Source organism: Delphinus delphis, chromosome 3, assembly GCF_949987515.2.
Source record: "Delphinus delphis chromosome 3, mDelDel1.2, whole genome shotgun sequence".
In the NCBI taxonomy this organism is placed as follows: domain Eukaryota; kingdom Metazoa; phylum Chordata; class Mammalia; order Artiodactyla; family Delphinidae; genus Delphinus; species Delphinus delphis.
The window spans coordinates 39,073,088-39,093,348 of NC_082685.1; the positions used below are offsets into that span (position 1 = coordinate 39,073,088).

Consider the following 20,261-nt stretch of genomic DNA (forward strand, 5'->3'; position numbering starts at 1 on the left):
GCGCCGATCTACACACCCATTTTTCCAACCCACCACCCCCTCCTCAAAGCGAAGAGGTGGGCACCTGGCATGCGCGTCCTGCTTTTTCTGCCCGGGCTCTCCCGTCTCCTCCACTTTTGCCCCCGACGTCCCAGAACAGCGGAGCAGGACACGGCCCTGGGAGGGCGCAGCCTGTGCGCCTCGAGCGCGCTCAGGGCGCGGCGAGGATGCTTAACAGACTGCAATGGCCGGGATGCAGACCCCAGCTCAAATCCCTGAGAAGAATATCCTCCTCCCCTTCCTTCTGTCTCCCTTCTCCTGCCCGGCTCTGCCCAGCTCAGCCCCGCTCCTCTCCAGCTCGGACACGGGTACTAAGCGATCCTTCGCGCGCCACTTTGCGAGGAACTTTGGCCGGCTCCCCTGCGCCACCCGGAGAGGGATGTTAATGAGGGAGCGTGGCCCTGTGCTGAGAGCCAGTAGGCTCCTGCGCCGCGATTGGCTGAGGCGAGGCGGAAGGATGACGTTATGCAAATGAAGGGGCGGGTCATTGCCGCGCGGGCCCCGCCTCCTCCCTTTGGGGTTAGTGTGCTTGTGTTTAGCTCTGGGGAGAGTCAAACTGGATTCCATAGGGAAAGCCTGCAAATCACTTCTATTTTAGCAAGGAGAAAACAGAATCTCCATTCAGCAGGGTCCACCTCTCTCTCTTTCTCCCTCTCCTCTCCTCTCCTTTCCTCTCTGTCTTTCCCTACCCCCCTCCCCCTTCCCCCCACCCCACTCTCCCTCTCTGGTGTATCTGTCTATGGCAACCAGCGTCCTCCTCATCTATACGCACTGAAAGGAAAGAAACATCTTTGGTTGGGAGAGAAGGAGGAAAAAAAAGAGAGAGAGAGAGAGAGAGAGGAAAAACTTGCCTGGTTGTGGAAAATGACACTTGAAGTAGCAAAGCCGGCAGCGCGAGTTGAGTCTATTGTTTCTTAAATTGCCATCAGGGTTTTTTTTTTTCTTCCTGCTTCTTCAAGTGAACGGTACCTCTACAAAAGGAAACTCCAGCCCCTCCTGTCCTCCACCGGCCTGTGATCATTACAAAAAAAAAAAAAAAAAAAAAAGAAAGAAAAAAAAAAGAAAAAAAAGCACCCAAACCAAAAATTAACCAACCAAACAACCCCCAACAGCCAAGCATACATCTCTATTTTTTTAATTTTGGTCTTTTTGTTGGATTTTCCCTTCCTTTTTTCTCTCCTTTTTTTTTTTTTCCTTCGGGTTATCGCTCAGTTTTGAGCGAAGGTTTACATTTTTAAAAAATTTGCTTTCCAGCCCGTCTTGATCTTCTAGCGCGAGTTCAACAACTCAAAAAAAAAAAAAATCTCTGGCTGGCGTTTTTCTTTCCTTTTTTTTTTTTTTTTTTTTTTTTCAAATTTTCAAGGGGGAGGAGATTTTCCACAAGAAAAGGTTGTTTTCATGTTTGGGATTCAGGAAAGCATCCAACGGAGTGGAAGCAGCATGAAGGAAGAGCCGCTGGGCAGCGGCATGAACGCGGTGCGGACGTGGATGCAGGGCGCCGGGGTGCTGGACGCCAACACGGCGGCGCAGAGGTGAGTACCGCTCGGGGACCGCGGCCGGGGAGGCAAGCCGCGAGCAGCAGAGCCGGGAGGTGGTAGCGGAAGCCGCCGCCGCGGGGCCGGGCCGCGCTCTTGCGTCTGCCGCTCGGCTCTGCTCGTCTCCGGGGCTCCGCTCTCCCCGGCCGCTCTGTCTTGGTTGCCTGCGGCCGCAGAGCCAGGAGCTGCCTGCGAGGAGCCCGCGCTTTACCGGCACTTTTCCCTGCCTGGTCTGTGACTGTTTTCATTTTGTTTTAAGCCTGAAGAGGCGTCTCACCAGTATGATGTTGGATATCTGTGTTTTTCTGTGATTGCTGTTTCTTTTCAGGCCGCCTGTCTTTTTCTTTCCTTCCTTTTCCTTTCCTATTTTCTTCTTTCCTTTCTTTTTCTTTCTTCTTTCTTTTCTTTGCCTTTTCTTCTCTATTTCTTTCCTTCCTCCTTTTCTCTCCTTCGTTCTTCCTTTCCTTCCTCCTTTTTCTTTCTTTTCTTTCCCCCCTTTAAAAAACTTTCCTTCTCCTTCCTTTCCTCCCTTTCTTCCTCCCTTTTTCTTCCTTACTCCTTTTCCTTCCTTTCTTCGTTCCTTTCTTCCTCCTTTATTTCCTTTCTTTCCCCCTTTCTTTTCCTTCCCTCTTCCTTCTTTCCTTCCTCTTCTTTCTTCACTTTCTTCCTCTTTCCTCCCTCTTCTTTCTTCACTCTTTCTTCCCCTTTCCTCTTTTTCCTTCTCTTAACTCCATTTCTCTCCCCTTTTCTCTTTCAATTTCCCCCTAGAATCATCTCTTATTTCTCCTCTCTGGTTCTCCCTCCCGCTCCCTTTAGCTTTCAGTTTTTCTTGGTCCACCCGAAGAACAGCAACTCCTAACTTTAATTCTGATGTCTCTTAAAAGTCTTCCCCGCCATCTATGACCATGGCCTCTTCTAGCCCCTCTGCCACTCTCAGCTCCTGCATGCTAGGCTGTATGGCCTAGAGGCACTGCTTTTGGAGATTGACCCGGGGGAACTTTCCTGGGCACCCTCAGTACCCATTCTGGGGACTCCTGGTCCCAAGTGAGAAATGGTCCCCCCCCTTTTTTTAGGCCACCAGCTGGGCTTGGGGGAATGGGAGATCTGTGGCTCCATGCTCTCTCCGGCCCAGAGAGGGCGGAAGGGGAAGAATGAAGATGACTAATTACATCATCCTCATCTTCTCCGGGCTGGGGACAAGTGTCCACAACACTGTTCCCATCCCCGATGATAATAAGGATGGGGGTGGTTGGCAGTAAGAGTGAGTTGGGTAACTGGGCTAGAAGCGAAAGTGTGTGTGTGTGGCGCGTGCGTGTGTGTGTGTGCGCGCCCTTGTGTCGGGCAGGTCGGGCTGTCAGTGGCCGCCCTGCGCCCCTGGTGCCCCAGGCTCCAGCCCCCGGGAGGGCGCGCTCAACCCTCAGCCCTTATCCATAGGATTTCTGGAAAGGGTGTGAGGATTTCTGCGGAACAGCGAAACTTTGTCAGGACAGGTCTTTTAAAAAAAACACCCAATTCCCTTTCCCACAGCGACCACTCCTGACTGCTCTGAGTTCCACCCACAGATCCTTTTTCTCCACATGCTTTATTTGTGGGGGTGGGGACAGACAGCTTCCCGAGGCCGGGCACCCGCGGCTGGCCGGGGGCGGGGAGGGGGCGGCACATGAGGTTTCCCGGAGGATGGCTGCTGCAGCGAGGAGCTGAGCATGTTCCCCATCCATTCTCACCTGCCCACGGGAGATTCGAGGGAGTGGCGAGAACCAACTCCCATGCCCACCCTCCCTTTAAGTTGTAAACGATCGGCTTTATTCCACGATCGCGCTTCACCTCATGCACCGCTACTTTTCTTCCTCCCCACGCAGCGCGCGTCTGGTCGGAGTAAACGCGTACAGCGTTTTATCTCTTGCGCAAAACCCAAACAAAACTTTCACACCTCTTCGTCAAGTTCGGGGGGCGCGCAGGTCCTCGGCGGGGAGGACTGGGCAGGCGAGAGCACGCATGTCCCGTCGCCGGGTGGGCCCGGGGCGCCTGAGGGGGCGTGTAGGGAGCCCACAGGGCGTTTTGGGGGGGCAGAGGTGTTTGAGGGTTCGCGCGTGTGTAAGAGGTGACAAGGGGTCGCGGTTGTTGTCCCGCTTAGCCGTCTAACTCTGCGTCTTTGACCGCAGCGGGGTGGGTCTGGCCCGGGCTCACTTTGAGAAGCAGCCGCCTTCCAATCTGCGGAAATCCAACTTCTTCCACTTCGTCCTGGCCCTCTACGACAGACAGGGCCAGCCCGTGGAGATCGAGAGGACAGCCTTTGTGGGGTTCGTGGAGAAGGAAAAAGTAAGTGGGCGCAGCGCCGCTGCCCCTCGCCCCCAGCCGGGGAGCAGGCTCAGGCGCTTCGGGAGGCGAGCTCCTCGCGAGTGCAAAGCATCCATAACACACTCCCGCGCGGGGTCCCCCAAGCCACTTCCCGTTCTGGGCGAACCCGGACTCCTAGTTCCTGAGGTTCTGCTCCAAAAAAGCTCGTGCTTAGTCCCCAAAGATGGAGAGAGGCGAGCCCGTCTTCGCACTCCAGAGTCAAGGGCGCTGGGGATGAGCCCGCCCTCGACCGCGCGACCACGCGTGGCTCCTGCCTCTGCTGGCCCAAGCTCGAGCCCCCAGGCCCTAGGAACGGGATCTCCCGTGCGAGCCCCACGGAATTTTTTAGAAACTTAGAGGGAGCAGTAAGGGTCGGGAGGGCGGCAGAGGGATCACAGTTGGCCACAATTTCTGCTGCTCCCGGGCCTGTCCGGCTCCCAGGCCAGGGGTCCCTGCTTGGGGAAAGTTGCCTCGAAGTCTGTCCACTAGCTCACGCCGACCTCTCTCCTGCGTCTCTTGTGTCTTTGCGTCCTGCTGCAACCCAGGAAGCCAACAGCGAAAAGACCAATAACGGGATTCACTACCGGCTCCAGCTCCTCTACAGCAATGGTGAGGTTCCCGTCGGGTCTGCGCCGGCACCCCGGGGCTCCGGGTGAGGGTAGGGGGCGCGGGGAGCTTCAGGTGGACGAGAACCCTGAGCAAAGCTCAGTCGTCCGCCATCCTCGGGGTAAAACGGCCTCTCCTAAGTTTCTCCTGAAGAGGTTTCACCTGAGGAGGCCCTGAGTGGCTCGAGGGCGGCGGCATTAGCGGACGCGTACCTGGGTCCAGGTGTGGCGCCTTGGCCCCCGCTGGGCTGCTTTCTTTCTTCTTCCCCTTCCTAAGGCCGGGTTCCTCCGCTTAGCGTAGACTTCATGCCCAAGTCCCTTGAGTTCAGGGGGCTACAGCGGTCAGGGCCTTGGTGGCTCCCGGAGAGCACGCAGAGGGACTCCAGCCGTGGGAAGGGAGAGAACCCAGGTGGGGGTCCGCCTTATTCCCAGCTGCTGTGCTTGAGGGTGGGGCCGCCTTCCAAATGCGCTCGGGCTGGGCCAGAGGCCCTTCTCCGGGAACTGGGGAAGGGGGTCCTGGCTGCTTCTCCGGGACAGTCGGAGTTCCATCAGCCTTGGAGCCCCATTCTTTGTTTCCTGCAGATCCTCTCTCACTTAATTCTCCTTCGTTCCCTTGTCCCCCGCCCCTCCCCCAGGAATAAGGACGGAGCAGGATTTCTACGTTCGCCTCATTGACTCCATGACAAAACAAGTAAGTTTCTTAAATTCGCGCCGTGGGGGTGACTCTACGGCCGCGAAATTTGGGAGAGTCTAGAAGCTGGCTACTCCTTAGCGGGAGGGCTGGGACTCGAACTCTCAATGCCAGGGCGGACCGCGCTCTCAGCGCAGCCTTCCAAATGCCCAAAAGCACGTTGACTCGCCGCGTGGAGGAGATGGCTCGACGTCTCCTTCTTTATAAGGGAAATTCAGACCTTGTGATTTAAGACTACGCGGAGTGCTGCGTGGGGAGAATATGGGCTGAACTTCCTTTGACCCGGCCGGGGAGCCCCAGGGGCGCAAAGGTGCGCAGAGACCCTCGTGCAGATCGGGCTGAACTAGTGAAACCCAAACCATCAGGGCCTCCCCCGGGAGGCAGAGGTAGAGGAAGCGGGTGAGGGGCAAAGGCAGCTTCCCCAGAAACGGTGAGATGGTCTGAGAGCGCACTTGACCCACTCTACACATTTTTTAAAAAAGAGATGGTGGTGGTGGTAGTGTTGGAAGACGGAGCGACAATTGTTAGAAGATATTTTGCAAAAATCCTCCTGGCTTTTGCCTCCAAGTTTGGCAAGAAGCCAGGCAGCATGAGTGAGCTTGTGGTCTTAAAGGTACATAGACGGCGTTTTCTTTAGCTCCCAACACGCGGGTGCCAAGCAGTATACATTAAGGTTGAGTTATGGTTCAAAAGATACAATTATGAGCCGAGTAAGAAAAGAGGTCTGACGTTTTTACGAGGGGCAGGAACATTTTTTCTTTTTAATTTTAAGAAAAAGTTTAAGAATTAAATATCTGGTTAGGTAGTTGGAGGATTTTGTGACAAAAAAGGAGACAGTTTTATTGGGTGGGAGAAAGAAATCAGAACAAAGAGAAAAGTTACCCATTGTGTACTGACCACCAATTTAGTGAGAGGGTTAAAACTGGTTTGCTTGATTGCGATTTAAAAATATTCCCTTTAAAATAAGGGATGTAGTTTTCATAGATACTGGCTTGGAAGGTTTCAAATTAGAGAATACATGCATACTTAAAAAATGTTTTTAGATACCCATGGCTTAAATATGTTGTACAAAATGCACGTTAATAAGCTGTTGGGAGTTTTAAAATCTGCTCAGCAAGAACCAATTTAATAACAGCTAATTGTAATTTTTACCTTTATTTCATTGTGAACCAAGTAAAAAGCATGAGGGTATGACATGTATTTTTTAAAATGATAAATACATATCTCTTGAAATCTATTTCAAGTTATTAGCCTAAAATATTTGACTTTCTTAAAGATCTGTTTTATTTCTTAGTTGATAGTTCAGAGTAAACGCACATTTATGCTTTTACTCTTGGTATTATTATTGTTTTTTATTATTATTACTATACTGGTTCTGATCATTACATAGGATAATTCCCTTTGATTTGGACTCTCTGTATTTTGTTAAATTTTTTTCCTGCCAAGCAAAAAATGCAAAAGCCTTATTTCAGTAACTTTTTAAAAAAATGATATCAAAACAAAAATGTCTTAAGTGGAATTTTGTTGTTAAAAAATTGTCTTTGATACCCTGGGTATCATTTCCTGCCATTTCCATCAGAGGAAAGAAAAGATGGGAGGGGGAGAGGGAAAGTATGATTTCTAATACATATTCTTTATGTACTTATTAGAGTTTATTTTTTAAAGAATAAAAACTCCCCACAAACCAGTATGTAAGGCCTGTCTGCCTGTGAAACATTGGCCACTTAAATATTAAATTATCGGCAACTCTATGAAGTGAACAGTTGTAAGGCACACAAAATTAGGACATGTTTGATTTTAGGCCCCTTAAACCAAAAGTGCCACAAGAATTGATCTTCCCATTATGAGATGAACTGACTTTACACACTCTTCTAAGTTGGAAGAATAATCTTGATTTTTATAAAGCAATACATCTAATATCATTTTACTAACAAGGTCATAGAGCTTAAGAAAAACTTTGGCTAAGGCATTCTTTGACTGCTTGGTGTCATAAATTCTATCGGTGGTGGGGGTGGGAGTGGGACCAGAATAAGATATAGTGTAGTAATAGCAGGTATAAGAGAGTTACTTGCCATACTGTGACATCTCACTGAAAGTTAAAATTATAAATGTAGGCAATTGTATATTTTGGTGGGGAGCGACCTGAAAAAAAGGCTTAGTAATTATCTGAATTTAGTCTAAAAATATCAAGAAAAAAGATTTTTCCAGGCATACCTGTTTGCTTTCATAATAGTTGTCTAATGCCTTCTCTGTAGCTTTTACTTTGAAAGGCAATCCCTGCCCGTTATCCGGTTGCTTTTTCCTTGATTATGTGCTGTAAGAGTTTGGGAAGTAGGTTAGCTTCTTGTGTACACAGCTAATACAATAGTCTTCAAAAAGCAGATCAGCGCGAAGAGCATGACTTTCCTTAGCTGTGACATAATTATTATGTTTTAGCTTTGATGAGTAAAACAGTGGATTCTCATCTAGCTTGAAATTATTCTGTGATAATTAAATGCCAAGTCTGATTTTTAAGTTTCTTAAATTTTTTATTTTAGTTAAGTGTGCAGTGACCCCTTCAATCAGAAGTAAGTCTTGACATAAGGTGACCAATTAAACGCTTACTTCTTTTTCCCCTGTGAAATTATTCCAGGTAGATAGACTCAGGATTTTGATATTTAGGGTGCTGAATGGAATAATTACAGTGATGTGATGAGTTCTAATAACATCATAAGTTTCAGTGGGAGTATCTAAGCAGAGTTCAAGTGTCTTCTCTTAGCTGCTTATTTATCGCAACGTTTTTCACATCAGAGATGCAGCTTTATGTATGTGATGTCATATCTTTGACTCAGAAGTTGGGGTTAAGACTTGAAGGGAATCTTTGGCAAGCAAAATTCAAAACTAGCTGTGCACTTTATATTTTCATAGAATGTTCGTGATCTTGGGTGGAGTTAGCAGCTTTGAGATCAAACAGAAATGTACTCAATCAACCAAGATGTATTGGTATGACACAGTATTTCACACCTTTTCAAAGTGTCTCATTACACTATTTGGGGTAATGACTCTTAATTTTTAACTCTACCAGGAAAGGGAATTAGAAGTGAATGTGTAAGGATCTGAGCCCTCTTATCCCTATGCTTTTCTTATAAAACACTAAGGATATAATTATATTTAAAATATTTGTCCACCAGCTAGAAAATAAGAAGCTTGCTTTTGGGAAGGGTTTTGCAAAACCAAGTTTAGCTGGACTAAAAATAGGTTTTTTTTTTTTTTTGTCATTGCTGTTTTTGGTATTCCATTAGTGAGCATGCAAAAAGGCCTGTAGGATCCAGAAGTTGATGGCTGTTGCATCCAGAAATGGTATCTACTGCAGAAACTCAAATGAACTCAGTGGGAGAGGTCTGAGTTTTAATGTGCCTCAGTTCAGATTTTCCTGTAGTATTTGAGATATAATTACATTCTGTGATTGCTTCAGTGAGTTATCTTTAAATAGTTTTTTTTTTAAAAAAAAAAACAACCTTTAACTTATCTGCCCTCTTACCATCTTGCTTTGAAAAAAGGGACATTTTTATAATTCGAAGAAAGAGTACCAAATTCCATAAAGTTATCAAAAACAAAACATTCCCTGCCCCCAAACCAAAGCTCTTTTTTGGAAAGGGAAAAATAATAGTCACATAATCTTTTTGTGTATGGATTTGAAGGTAGGTGATATGGTGAGGGGACCCCTAAAAAGTCCCAGCACTGTGGGAAGTCTAAGGTACAATAATTAGAACTGCTGTCATAGTTCTCTTTCCAGCTAATCTTTATATATTTGTTTTGATATTCCCAGTATTTCAAGTTATTGATGCAAGTGCACTTTTTCCGATTGATTGTTTCATCATGTCCTGCCACAGCTACGTAGATTTGATTAACAACCCTTTCTGTTCATGGTTCTTCATTGGTAGATAAACACATTTTTAGTGTATCAATAAGTTCCTAAGGAATTCAACTAGGCCAGCAGAGAGGTTCTTTCATGTATTTGGGGAAACAAACAAGCAATGACAGGGCAAGTTTATAGTTAGGAGCCATATTTTAGCAGCTTTCTCTCTTCTTTGGTAACATGTCAAAAATGCAGGTGATTTGAATTTCCTTGCACATAGAGGAATGAAGAAGTTTGGGATTTTTATGCATGATCAGGACCTGTGTTTGGGAAAATGTAAACTCATCACAGTGGAAAATGTGTTGTTTGGAGTCTGGGGGTGAAAACAAAGCTGATGGTTTTGGAGAGATTGCCGGAGCCAGATGGCCTAGTACTTTCCCAGTCTGGCGGTCCAACTGCTCCCTCCTGGATAATATACAGCCATTTGTTCGGGGATATTTACGCTAGAGCTGTTTCCATGTGAATGTTTGAACAGCATTAAAAATGAACGTATTAGTAGTGATGCATTTATCGAACTTGTATGACTACACGGATAGTCTGTTCTTGTGTCTTTACTTATATTGCTGAGAGGAATGAAGGAGGGTCTGGATGTTGGTGAATTGTTTATATAGTTGTTGAGCAAGAATGATTTGGTCTTAGTTATTAAAATATGTAAGCATTTGGAAACTAATTGAGGTAATGGTAGCACCTACCTGGAAGCTCAGTTGTGAAAATTAAATGAATTCATACATGGAAAATGCTTAGAACAGTGACTAGCATACATTAAGTGCTTAATAAATTAGCTGCTTTTATTATTTTACTATTATTACTATTATTACCCCATTGAGTTGACAAAACCAGTTGTATCTACTAATATAGATGTAAATGTAGTTATCGTATGAGTGAAATATCTTTTATTACTGCTAGAAAAAGAAATATTGCATGATATTGTTAGAATGATTCAGTTTTTATCTTGGTGTTTGAATAATATGAGAGATTTTATTTCTTTGAGACACAAAAGATGCATTCTGAAGCTAACTGCTTTTGGTACACATTCTCTTTTTATTCAGGGCTGTGATGTAACTGAACAGCATACTGAATATGATATCATTCCTTTGCAACTTTCCTAATTCAGTTCTGCAAACAGGCCTGCTTAGCTGCTGAGCTTAAATTACATCTTTGTAATTTGTTCACCAGTAGCTAAGCTGCTAATTGAAGCAAAATAATTTTTTATTTTATTTCACTATTAATTTTGGATTGCTGTTTGACACAATTGTTTATGAAACGTCAATTTTGTAGTGTTTTCTTTGTCACAGGTTAATTTTTAACTAAGGCTCCCTCACATACTGGAAATTTCTTGAACCGCATTAGCTAACACTTTTTTTTATTTTAATGACAAGAAGTGGAACTTGGTGGTCGAAAGTAATGATTAATATTACAGCATGTTGATAATGTACGTGTTCATATTTTTTTATTAGTTTTGATTCTTGGTAATTTGCTGCCAAAGTCGTGTTGACAGTCTGTATTTATAGGACACTTTACTTCTGGTTGAAGGAGATACTTTGTACATTCATGAATGTATTCTTTAAGGTGACAAATTAGGTTTAGCCTTTTATTTTGTATTTGGAAAAAAGAGTGATGTATTTTCAAGGTTACTGTTTTGATTTAAATGGAAAATTAGGAGTTTTTGTTAGTTATAGGTAACCTATCTACCTGTCTTCCTTCCTTCCTTCCTTCCTCCCTTCTTCCCTCCCTTTCTTCCTTCCTTCCTTTCTTTCTTTCTTTTTCTTTCTTTCTTTCTTTTTCCTTTCTTTCTTTCTTTTTTTTCTTTCTTTCTTTTTTTCTTTCTTTCTTTCCTTTCATTATCTTTTTCTGTCTTTCTAAATTAATGATGACAAGTCTCCGATTGTTGGTTTGTAAACCAAGAAAGACTCCTAATGAAAACATTTTGTTCCTAAAAACCTTTCAGATTTTAATGAACCAAAGTCAAAAGTATTCTCCTTGCTCACTTTATTTTTGCCTGGAACACAAAGAGTTAAAATTATCAGAAAAGTAAACAAAGAAAACTGTGCTCAATTCTCTGTATTTCTTTTGGCATCCCATTGAAGTGTGATCCCTGTGTAAGTTCACCATCTATTTTTTGTTTTACTGTGTGGTCTTTATCCATAGTAAGTTTCAATTAACTTTTAAGACCCAGTGATATTTTAGAAAAGTGGAGATGAACCACAATTCACAAGATGCTTTCTAAAACAGTGGCAACAGAGGCAGATTTTTTCTATTGATTGATTTCTTTTCGAAGTTTGGTATAGGTTAATGTGTAATTGGGCATTTGAAACTGATGGCATTTCATCCTCTCACAGCAAACCTTCTGGCACTGTTGTGTAAGGATGTGAAAGTTTAACAATTCCTATTTTTTCCTTCATTTTTGTTATTATAAAAAACTATTCTTGAAAAAAACCTCAATCAGAAAGTCAACAAAGTATTAACAATAATTGTGATATTTCCATTATGCTCATTAGAGGAGAACGTTAAGAAAAGGGAGGCTAGTATATCAGAAGAATAAACCTGCTCCAAATATGTCAAGTTTTGACAACTTGTTTATCAGTTTCACCAGGTTTTTAAAGTTGAGATGAAGTTTGTGCTGTTTATTCTTTTACTTTTTTTCCTGTACAAGCATTCCTGCCACCTTAAGGGATTTATTTGCATTGGCAGGATTAATGTAAACATCGTTTTCTATTTTATTGTATTTTGTTGTTGTTTTTGTTGTTTCTTAGGTTAAAACCTCAACTTGCTTCACCATCAAATCATTTATTTAAATAATGTATTTGATATGCTTTCTCTCCCGCTCCCGCCCATCTCTGTAACAGGCCTCCCATCCTTACTGCTGATGAACACACTGGTTTCTTTAAACCACTGTTGTTTTTGTCACTCTCACAGCAGACTACCTTCCTCCCAGTGAGCAGATGCATGACTTACTATGGAGGATGAAGATAAGCCTTCTTCTTGGTGTTCCATTGTCTAGGTCCTAGACCAGCTGTCTATTAAAATGGTTTCACTTAAAGTAGTCAGTGCTGTTTATATGCTTCTGTGATCTCCCAACTGATCCGGCCTCAATGAGCTTCACTCACACCGCACAGAGGCACATATTTAAATTGGGAAAAGACGCAGAAACTTCTCCCTAAGCTGGTGTTAGAGAACCCCTTTCCTTTTAGGCTCGAAGTCTGGGTTTGCTGAACTGTGAACCAGTCTTGACGTGTGCACTAAATGTACATGGTAGAGATTTGATATGTGTGAAAGCTGGAGGGAGAACTTGTAGGCATTTTTTAAAAGTCTGTTTTATTGTTGACACTCTACATTGAAGACGTTCATCAAAATAGATTTATCCTGTTTTCCTATGTTGGATCTCATCAGAATGTCGATTTCTTGGACCATACTTTTATATAATAGTGTGGTGTGTGTGGTGTGTGGTGTGTGGGGTGTGGGGTGTGTGTGTGTGTGTGTGCATGTGTGTGTTTTAACAAGCTTTTTCAGTAAAAAAAACTGCTTAGGCAAGGTTGGAGGTGGAGCTGCCTTTGACAGAGTTTCACTGTGTAGCTAACTTTATTACACTGAGGTTCTAGATTACTCTATTTCCAGAATTTTAGTTCTACTCCTTAGGAGAGGGAGAAGACTCTGTTTCACTTGTTTTTATTTCAGAAGTCACAGAAGCAGCAAGCACTTCTTCATCTGTGTTTATGTGCTGAAAAGTATTGTTCTGCTGAGGCCCCAAGGAAAGGGACAGAAGAAACTTCATGCTTCCTTCCGTCCCCAGAGTTTAACTATTTCTGAGCAAATCCAGACTCATGCTTTCATTTTTCTATGCTTGATGTAGAGAAGATTCTCCATTTTGACTCTGCTGCCAGAAGCGAAGTGGCAGGTTGACATTTGATAGACATGTATTACGGAGGCCATGGGCCTTCAACAAATGATGTCCAGTCACCAAAGACAAAAACATGGGATACCTGGGAGACCATGGGTCATCTACTGTTTGGGGGGGTGTCAACATATTTTCACTGCAGCATATCTTTAATTGAGTATCATCATGGGCCCACTGATTTCAGCGGAACCAGCAGCCTCAGTAAAAAATAATATTGGTATTATCTAGAAAGAGTCAAAATGAGAAGGTCTGATGTAATTGATACTCCTTTCTCCTCCCAAAACCAATTTTTTTTTTAAACAGGAAGGAAAACCCCATTAATACCTATGAATTTTATTCACCAAGTTATTTGAATTAGTTTAGCATGACAGAAAACTAAAGTTGAAACAGGTTTTCAGGGGTATTAAGAGAACACACAAAATGGTAGTGATAATAGGATTTCTCAGAAATGCATAACAGAATTTTTAGCACCATGTATGAGATCTAATCAGTTATTTACAGTGTCTCTGATTTTTTAAAGCAGTGATTGTAGTAAATAAAGCAGGCAGATACAAGTTTTGGTTTTGAAAACATTTTCAATTTACTTAATGCATTTTCTCGAGTAAAGCAACTTCCTGGGTATATAAAAGGTCTTTTAAGATTGCAGGAATGCATCATCAGTGCATGCTAAAACTAATGGGTGAAAATTTAAGTCATAATATGATGTTAACATAATCTAGATGATTTCCCCAGAAGATAGTTATGAATTACTTAAAGTGAGTAGTAAGTTTACAGTACACAAATCCGGCTGTGCTCTCTGACGGGTGGCAGGCACCCCCTTAACCAAATGGTCAGAGTTTACTGGCATTAGTGGAACGAGTTGACAGTGTGATGTGATACAGGGAGAAGAACTCAGCGTCATGGTTGTGGTATTCTGGCCCTGCATTACATAACTTTAGTCTAAGTCTGAGGAAACATTAGACAAACCCAAATTGAGGATGTTCTACAAAATATCTGGCCTATATTCTTCAAAAATGTCAATGTCATGAAATACAAAGACTCAGGAATATTCCTTATTGAAGGAGATATGACAACTGAATGCAGTGATTGGTATTGGTTTTGTTGTTGTTGTTTGCTATTAAGGACATTATTGGGTATTTGGTGAACCTCAGATGTTTAGATTAGATTATTGTATTGTATCAATGTTAATTTTGTGATTCAGATAATTGTGCTATGGTTATGTAAGATAATTCCTTGTTTTAAGGAAATACATACTGAAGTATTTAGGGCATGTCTGCAGTTAACTAATAAATGGTTCAGGAAAAGAAAATAGAGAAAGAAAGAAGAATAAAGCAAATTTACTAAAATGTAAACTCTTGAGGCACCTGGGAAAGAGTATCTTGGAATTCTTTATATATCCTTACAACTTTTCTGTACATCTAAAATTATGGCAAAATAAAACATTAAAAAATATAGGGTTGGCTTCCCTGGTGGCGCAGTGGTTGAGAGTCCGCCTGCCGACGCAGGGGACACGGGTTCGTGCCCCGGTCCGGGAAGATCCCACATGCCGCGGAGCGGCTGCGCCCGTGAGCCATGGACGCTGAGCCTGCGCGCCCGGAGCCTGTGCTCCACAACGGGAGAGGCCACGGCAGTGAGAGGCCCGCGTAAGGGGGAAAAAAAAAATGTAGGGTTATAACAGGCTAACCATATAAATGCTTTTGATGGCCCAATGGTAGAAAATGTTTTCTCCTTATGCAGGTACTTTTTTTTTTTTTTTTGCGTACGCGGGCCTCTCACTGCCGTGGCCTCTCCCGTTACGGAGCACAGGTTCCGAATGCGCAGGCTCAGCGGCCATGGCTCACGGGCGCAGCCGCTCCGCGGCATGTGGGATCTTCCCGGAACAGGGCACGAACCCGTGTCCCCTGCATCGGCAGGCGGACTCTCAACCACTGCGCCACCAGGGAAGCCCATGCAGGTACTTTCTGTCATTTTTAAATTTGTTGCAATTTTTGTTTTGTAATGGAGTTAGGTAAAAAAGTCAGAGCCTGCTCTGAAGGTCTGCAGGTCTGCACACATAGTGTCATAAGCTATCCTCCATCATTTACAGTTCTAAAAGTCTCAGGTTCATAAACAAGCACATTCTAGCCAACTATAAGTTAGTTACTGCAGTTTCTGTGTATTATAAAAAAAGGATAGTCTCTGGTTAACTTAAGTAGTTTCATCACCAAGAAATTGAGAGTTATCTGAATGTGTGAAAGTAATTTTGTTAACAATTTGCAGCTGTGTTATATTAGTACTATGCAGTGCTACATTGTTAAGTTAGTTAAAATGTATCCCCATGCAGAGCCCTGCTCTATCCATAGCTGTGAGCTTTTCTTTGGCCCAGGTGTTAACATGTAGATCTTCCAGTAAGCAGAGGTCTCAAGGAAACTTCCTGGTGACCTTAAGGAAAATGTTTGTACACATATTACTAAAAACAGACAAAAACATCTTGGCTGGTGAGGTGGTTTGGGACTCCAAATTTTGAGAGTCAGATGTAATTCTTCTTAGTTGAGGGAGATAACTATGGCTTAACTCCCCCTGCCCCAACCCTGCCTGTCCCCCCGCATATGCGGGCGAGTATTACTGTTTGGGTGGTTATACACCCCAGAGAGCACATGTTTTCAACCTGTAGGCAGGAAGGATTTCCCCTGATGGATGAATCATCTCAAGACAGTGAATGGACTCATTAACCATACCCTCACTTGTTTTCTACTACTTACCTCTAGAATATTACATGTTGGAGTTGGAAGTAGTAAAATGAGGCGACAAATACGAATCATTTAAAAATAAAATCCATGTGTTTTTCTATATTTTAAATCACTAGTATCTCAATCTGCTAAGCCTTCTGGGTTTTTCCTCCCCCATTGATTAGATTTATTTTTATTCTGAATTGAAGAGAGAATTGTGGTTGTCTTGACGACAGAAGCCCATCTCATACAAGGATCCAAAGATGTGCGTTATAATAAGGAGGTTGATGGGACAGAGAGGAACATATCCCCTTCCACTCAATTTGGGTTGATCCTTAACAACTGTCTTAAAACAATCAGCCCAGTGAGGCCTTTGGCTCTGAAAGCTAATTGGCCTTGCGGCAGTGGTGAATGGTCAAGAATTTGACTGTGGTAGTTTGTCCTCTGCTACTTGGTTCCATTCTTAGCTCAAATCATGCCTTTGTTTACAGGCCATAGTGTATGAAGGCCAAGACAAGAACCCAGAAATGTGCCGAGTGTTGCTCACACACGAAATCATGTGCAGGTAAGAAATACCTTTTTCTTTCCCTTTAATTAGCAAAGAGAAGATGAATTTGTATCTCAAATCTAGGTGAATTCAGGTTTATTTTTGGGTATATGTTTATCTTCTGTTAGACAATCTAAAAACTGTTAGATGTGAGTATTTGGTAGTAAAGTGTCAGGCATCACAGTGGTTCTCAATTATTTATTAGATTTCATCCTAAAAAACAAACGTTCCAATTTTGATATCGCATTGTTAATGGACACAAAGCAGTGCCCTCTCCTTTTTCCTTTCAATTGAGTAAAATACAGTATAACCCTTCTAGTGTTAATATATGTGCTCAACTGCATTGCTAGTAAAATAAGAGTTCTATTGAGGTCAGCAGAAACCTCTGTTTGGATAAGACTTGAAAGTTATAGTTCCCCTTTTTAATTCTTCCACTTAACAATGTGACCGTCCGTACATAGGCATCATTCCTCCCCACACCAACCCAACATCTGATCTCTTAATCTTAGTTACCTTTTATATAACTATGACAATGTAGATAACATTTCTTAAATGTAGTGAGCTTTTGGAAGGATGGCAAAGATGAGTCACTGAAAGGTATAAACATTCATGTTGTCCACAAATGAGTATCTTTATTTTTGTCTGAAGCTACGTTTGAAACCAGGCAAGCAGACCACATTCACTTCCATGGCCTCAGCCAACCCTCCACATGGGAGAGAGTAAACCAGAGAACAGCCTTGTAACTTGCAGTTTAGGATTCTAATTCTTTGTAAAATAACACTGGCACTTTGCTTCTGATATATTCTGAGTAATTGGATAAAGCATGACGATGACACTCTGCATCAGGGAAGGGCTACTAATTGCTTTGTTAGCCACGCAGGCTCTCCTGGCACAAAGCATGCTTGGCTCCTGACTGTTACTGACCAAACCATTTAGGAGTTTCAGCTGCTGCTTCGGCATGGGTGGGTTTATTTGCTGCCCGCAGACTTGCGGGGAAAGCAATCTGAAAACTCTACAGGTGGAAATAAGATAGAAAAGAGATTAATGTGTTTCCTTAGTGAAGTCCCAAGTAGTAACTTCTTCTATATCTGTAATATGTATGTAAAAATTTCTTTTTCTCCTTTTTAAAAAACATTCTGCGAATATATTATTCTAAAATATACAGGAGTTTCACAAGTTTTCACTTTAGTGATTTGTAAAACTTGTTAATTGTTCCGAAAACAGGTTGCTTCTCTCTAACTTTAAAGCAGCAACAAAATCCAAAAATATGGTCATGGATTTCGTAGAAGATATTATTAGGCAAAATTAGTGTCATACTGTATACAACAATTGCACAGCTAAAGCTGAGCTGCGCTCTTCAGAATAAAATGAGTAAAATCATTTTGAAAAGCATTAAAAAAAGACCTCCTTCGTATTACTATTTTTCCAGCCATATCTCTATTTCGTCTTCCCACAATTAGCATGTTGATAGAATGAATTTTCCGTATTCTGTTCCATGTGATTCCAGCAAACAGGAGACAGGAAGATGGATCTCAACCAATAGGCCAACTAATATCTATAAATCATAGATTTGCATCTCATATCTGTACTTGTTTGGACTATGCTAGAAATTATTCTTAAGATACTTAAGATATATTATGCCTTTCACACACAAGCCTACACTCTGTTAATGCAATTTATATTTTTCTTGTTCTGGAAATTCATTGGTCCAAAGTACTTTATGATGCTGGTTGATGTGCTTTACTGCTGACGTTCTTTCTATATTTTAGAAACATAAAAATAGCAAAAAATAAAATTCTCAAGCCACTGAAGGCAAATGATGTTTGTACTGCATGGCTAAGAGGGAAGAGCCATATTCAAAATGTCATCCTGCTAATGCTACAGATGATGGTTTTCCTGGCTGCCTATAGATGTGTAAGGGGTACTGTTTGTTTACAAGGCCGCCATGACCCTATTACACAAGCCTGTCATCTATTGTGTGGCTAACAGTCTTTTAAATTGCAAATCTGATGCTCTTTAGGGGGCTTTAGGAAAAAAATTCTCACTTTCCACACCATCCTATTTCTCTTGATTTCTTGCCGGTTGTAAGTGGAAGTTGGGATGTGCTGAATTTGCACCAGGGGTGCAAATGCAGGCTCAATTATAAGCATAAAATTAGAGTCTGTTCACCATTAATCAGCCTGGCTAATTGCTATGCACCACCATTAACCATATGGTGTGAAAGACAGCTTGCTCTCCCCCAGATGAAATTTCTTCACTGCAGACATGAAATAGTGAGGGCCCTGGATTTTAAAATAGGTTGTTTTAGATATTTAATTTCTAAACAACTTTCTGCAGTGCTTTCTATCAAGGCTAACGGCACAATAAAACTTTGCATTTATGTCACAAAAGAGGTATATTTATAGTATGTTGGAGCTACGGGTGAAGGAGACACAGAGAATTTAGATCGACAGGAAAGGGCTTGGGATGATTCTGTTTTGTTGTCATCAAAGAAAAAAGAAAAAAAATAAACACCAGGGAATTGTGTATTAGGTGGTTACAAATTATAAAAAATCAGTTTTGTTCTGTTGAGAGGGTAACCCTATTGCATGAGCTGTCTAAAGGACTTACTGCCATGGGATTGTTATTATTGTCTCTCTTTGAGACAAAACCCCTTTGACTTGATGGCATAAAACTCTTTCCATGGAATTCTGGGAGAGGTTCTGCATTTTTGGTAAACTGGAATTTATTATACCAATCATCATTATTACATTTTGCTAATACTTGGTGATTAAGCTCTTAAAAAGTATGGCCCAATGAAGGATTTTTAGAAGCAGGATTCATTCCACAAAGCATTTGATTATAAATGCATCTCCACATCCTGTGTTTAAAATGTGAATGGAAAATACGAACTCTACTTGGTAGGTGTGTCCAGTTCCTAGCCCCCCAGGCAGGGCAAAACAGATTTTCTCCCTTTCCAGTGAACAGGACAATTGCAGGGGATGGGTGCTGTATTTAGGAAGGCATTTTTTCCCCACTGTCAGTGCCTAACATCTTGCGGACCATGAGCTCCCAGGGCTAGCCTGGTTCCTTGATATGGCTTGTTCTTCCTTCCTTTTTGGCTGGTGTATTCTCCTTTTTTTCCTTTAGATTCCCACTTACGCATTCCTGGTTGTTGGCCTGAGCGAGGTCCCCTTATTATTCATTCCTGTGATATCCTGCGCTTTTCCTTCATAGCATGCAGCACATTGTAATTGTGTGTCCAAGGCCTGTCTTTCTTTGCTGGACTAAGAGCTCCTTGAAGACAAAGAAGTTACCCAGTTTTCCTCTCTGCTTTAGTTGCCCATGTGTGACGTGGGGAGAAACTATTACTTCTCTCATAGGGTGGTTGTTAAGATTAAATGCTGTAATCCCGATAAATGCTTATCATGGTACCTGACACATAGTAAGTGCCGAATGTCTATTGTCATTATTAATAGTAGCAGCAGTAGTATTAGTATTGATATTAATAGAAGCAGTGGAAGTAGTGGGAGCAGTAGTAGCAACATCTGCAGTGCCTAGTTAAGTACCTGGCACAGAGTTGCTCAAAGGGAAAGACGGCAAGAGAATATTGAAAGGAAGGGAAGTGTCTACTAAAATGTTAACATGCTTTGTTCATTCTAGCTGTGCTGTTAAGGATATTTTCATTCATTCTTTTAGCACGTACTATGTGCAAAGCACAGTGGAATGAAGAGCCAAAGAGGACTGGCCCCTATAATAGGAGAGCTGACAGGTTAGCCTGGGAGAATGAGACTCATAAAACAGATAACTAGACAGCAGTGTAGAAAGGGTAGACAGGGATAAGAGGTGAGGCCAAAGACCACAGCTGCTCAGAGAAAGGTGGGTTTTAGCTGCAGGGATTGGGAGGAAGGTGAAACAGGACCTGGATTTTAGAGGGTGCATGAAGGAGTATTTTGGTCCATTTGTTGGCAGTCCAGGCAGGATTTCTCTGGGGAGAGGTCTACAGATGGTGGGCCTTTGGCCTGGA

At 42.7% G+C, this 20,261-nt stretch overlaps 1 protein-coding gene across 2 annotated transcripts in view; it reads left to right on the plus strand.

Moving 5' to 3' along the window:
- The window catches only part of EBF1 (EBF transcription factor 1), a 398,056-nt gene that overhangs the window by 4,174 nt on the left and 373,621 nt on the right, over positions 1–20,261 (plus strand). The window contains exons 2-6 of one of the 2 annotated variants that reach the window (XM_060008445.1): positions 1,453–1,571; positions 3,737–3,893; positions 4,457–4,520; positions 5,152–5,207; positions 16,200–16,273. In XM_060008445.1, the coding sequence (XP_059864428.1) occupies positions 1,480–1,571; positions 3,737–3,893; positions 4,457–4,520; positions 5,152–5,207; positions 16,200–16,273 (443 nt within the window). In that variant the 5' untranslated portion in view covers positions 1,453–1,479. Of the gene's footprint in view, positions 1–1,196; positions 1,572–3,736; positions 3,894–4,456; positions 4,521–5,151; positions 5,208–16,199; positions 16,274–20,261 lie in introns of those variants that run through there. The other variant, XM_060008444.1, reaches the window with a different exon arrangement.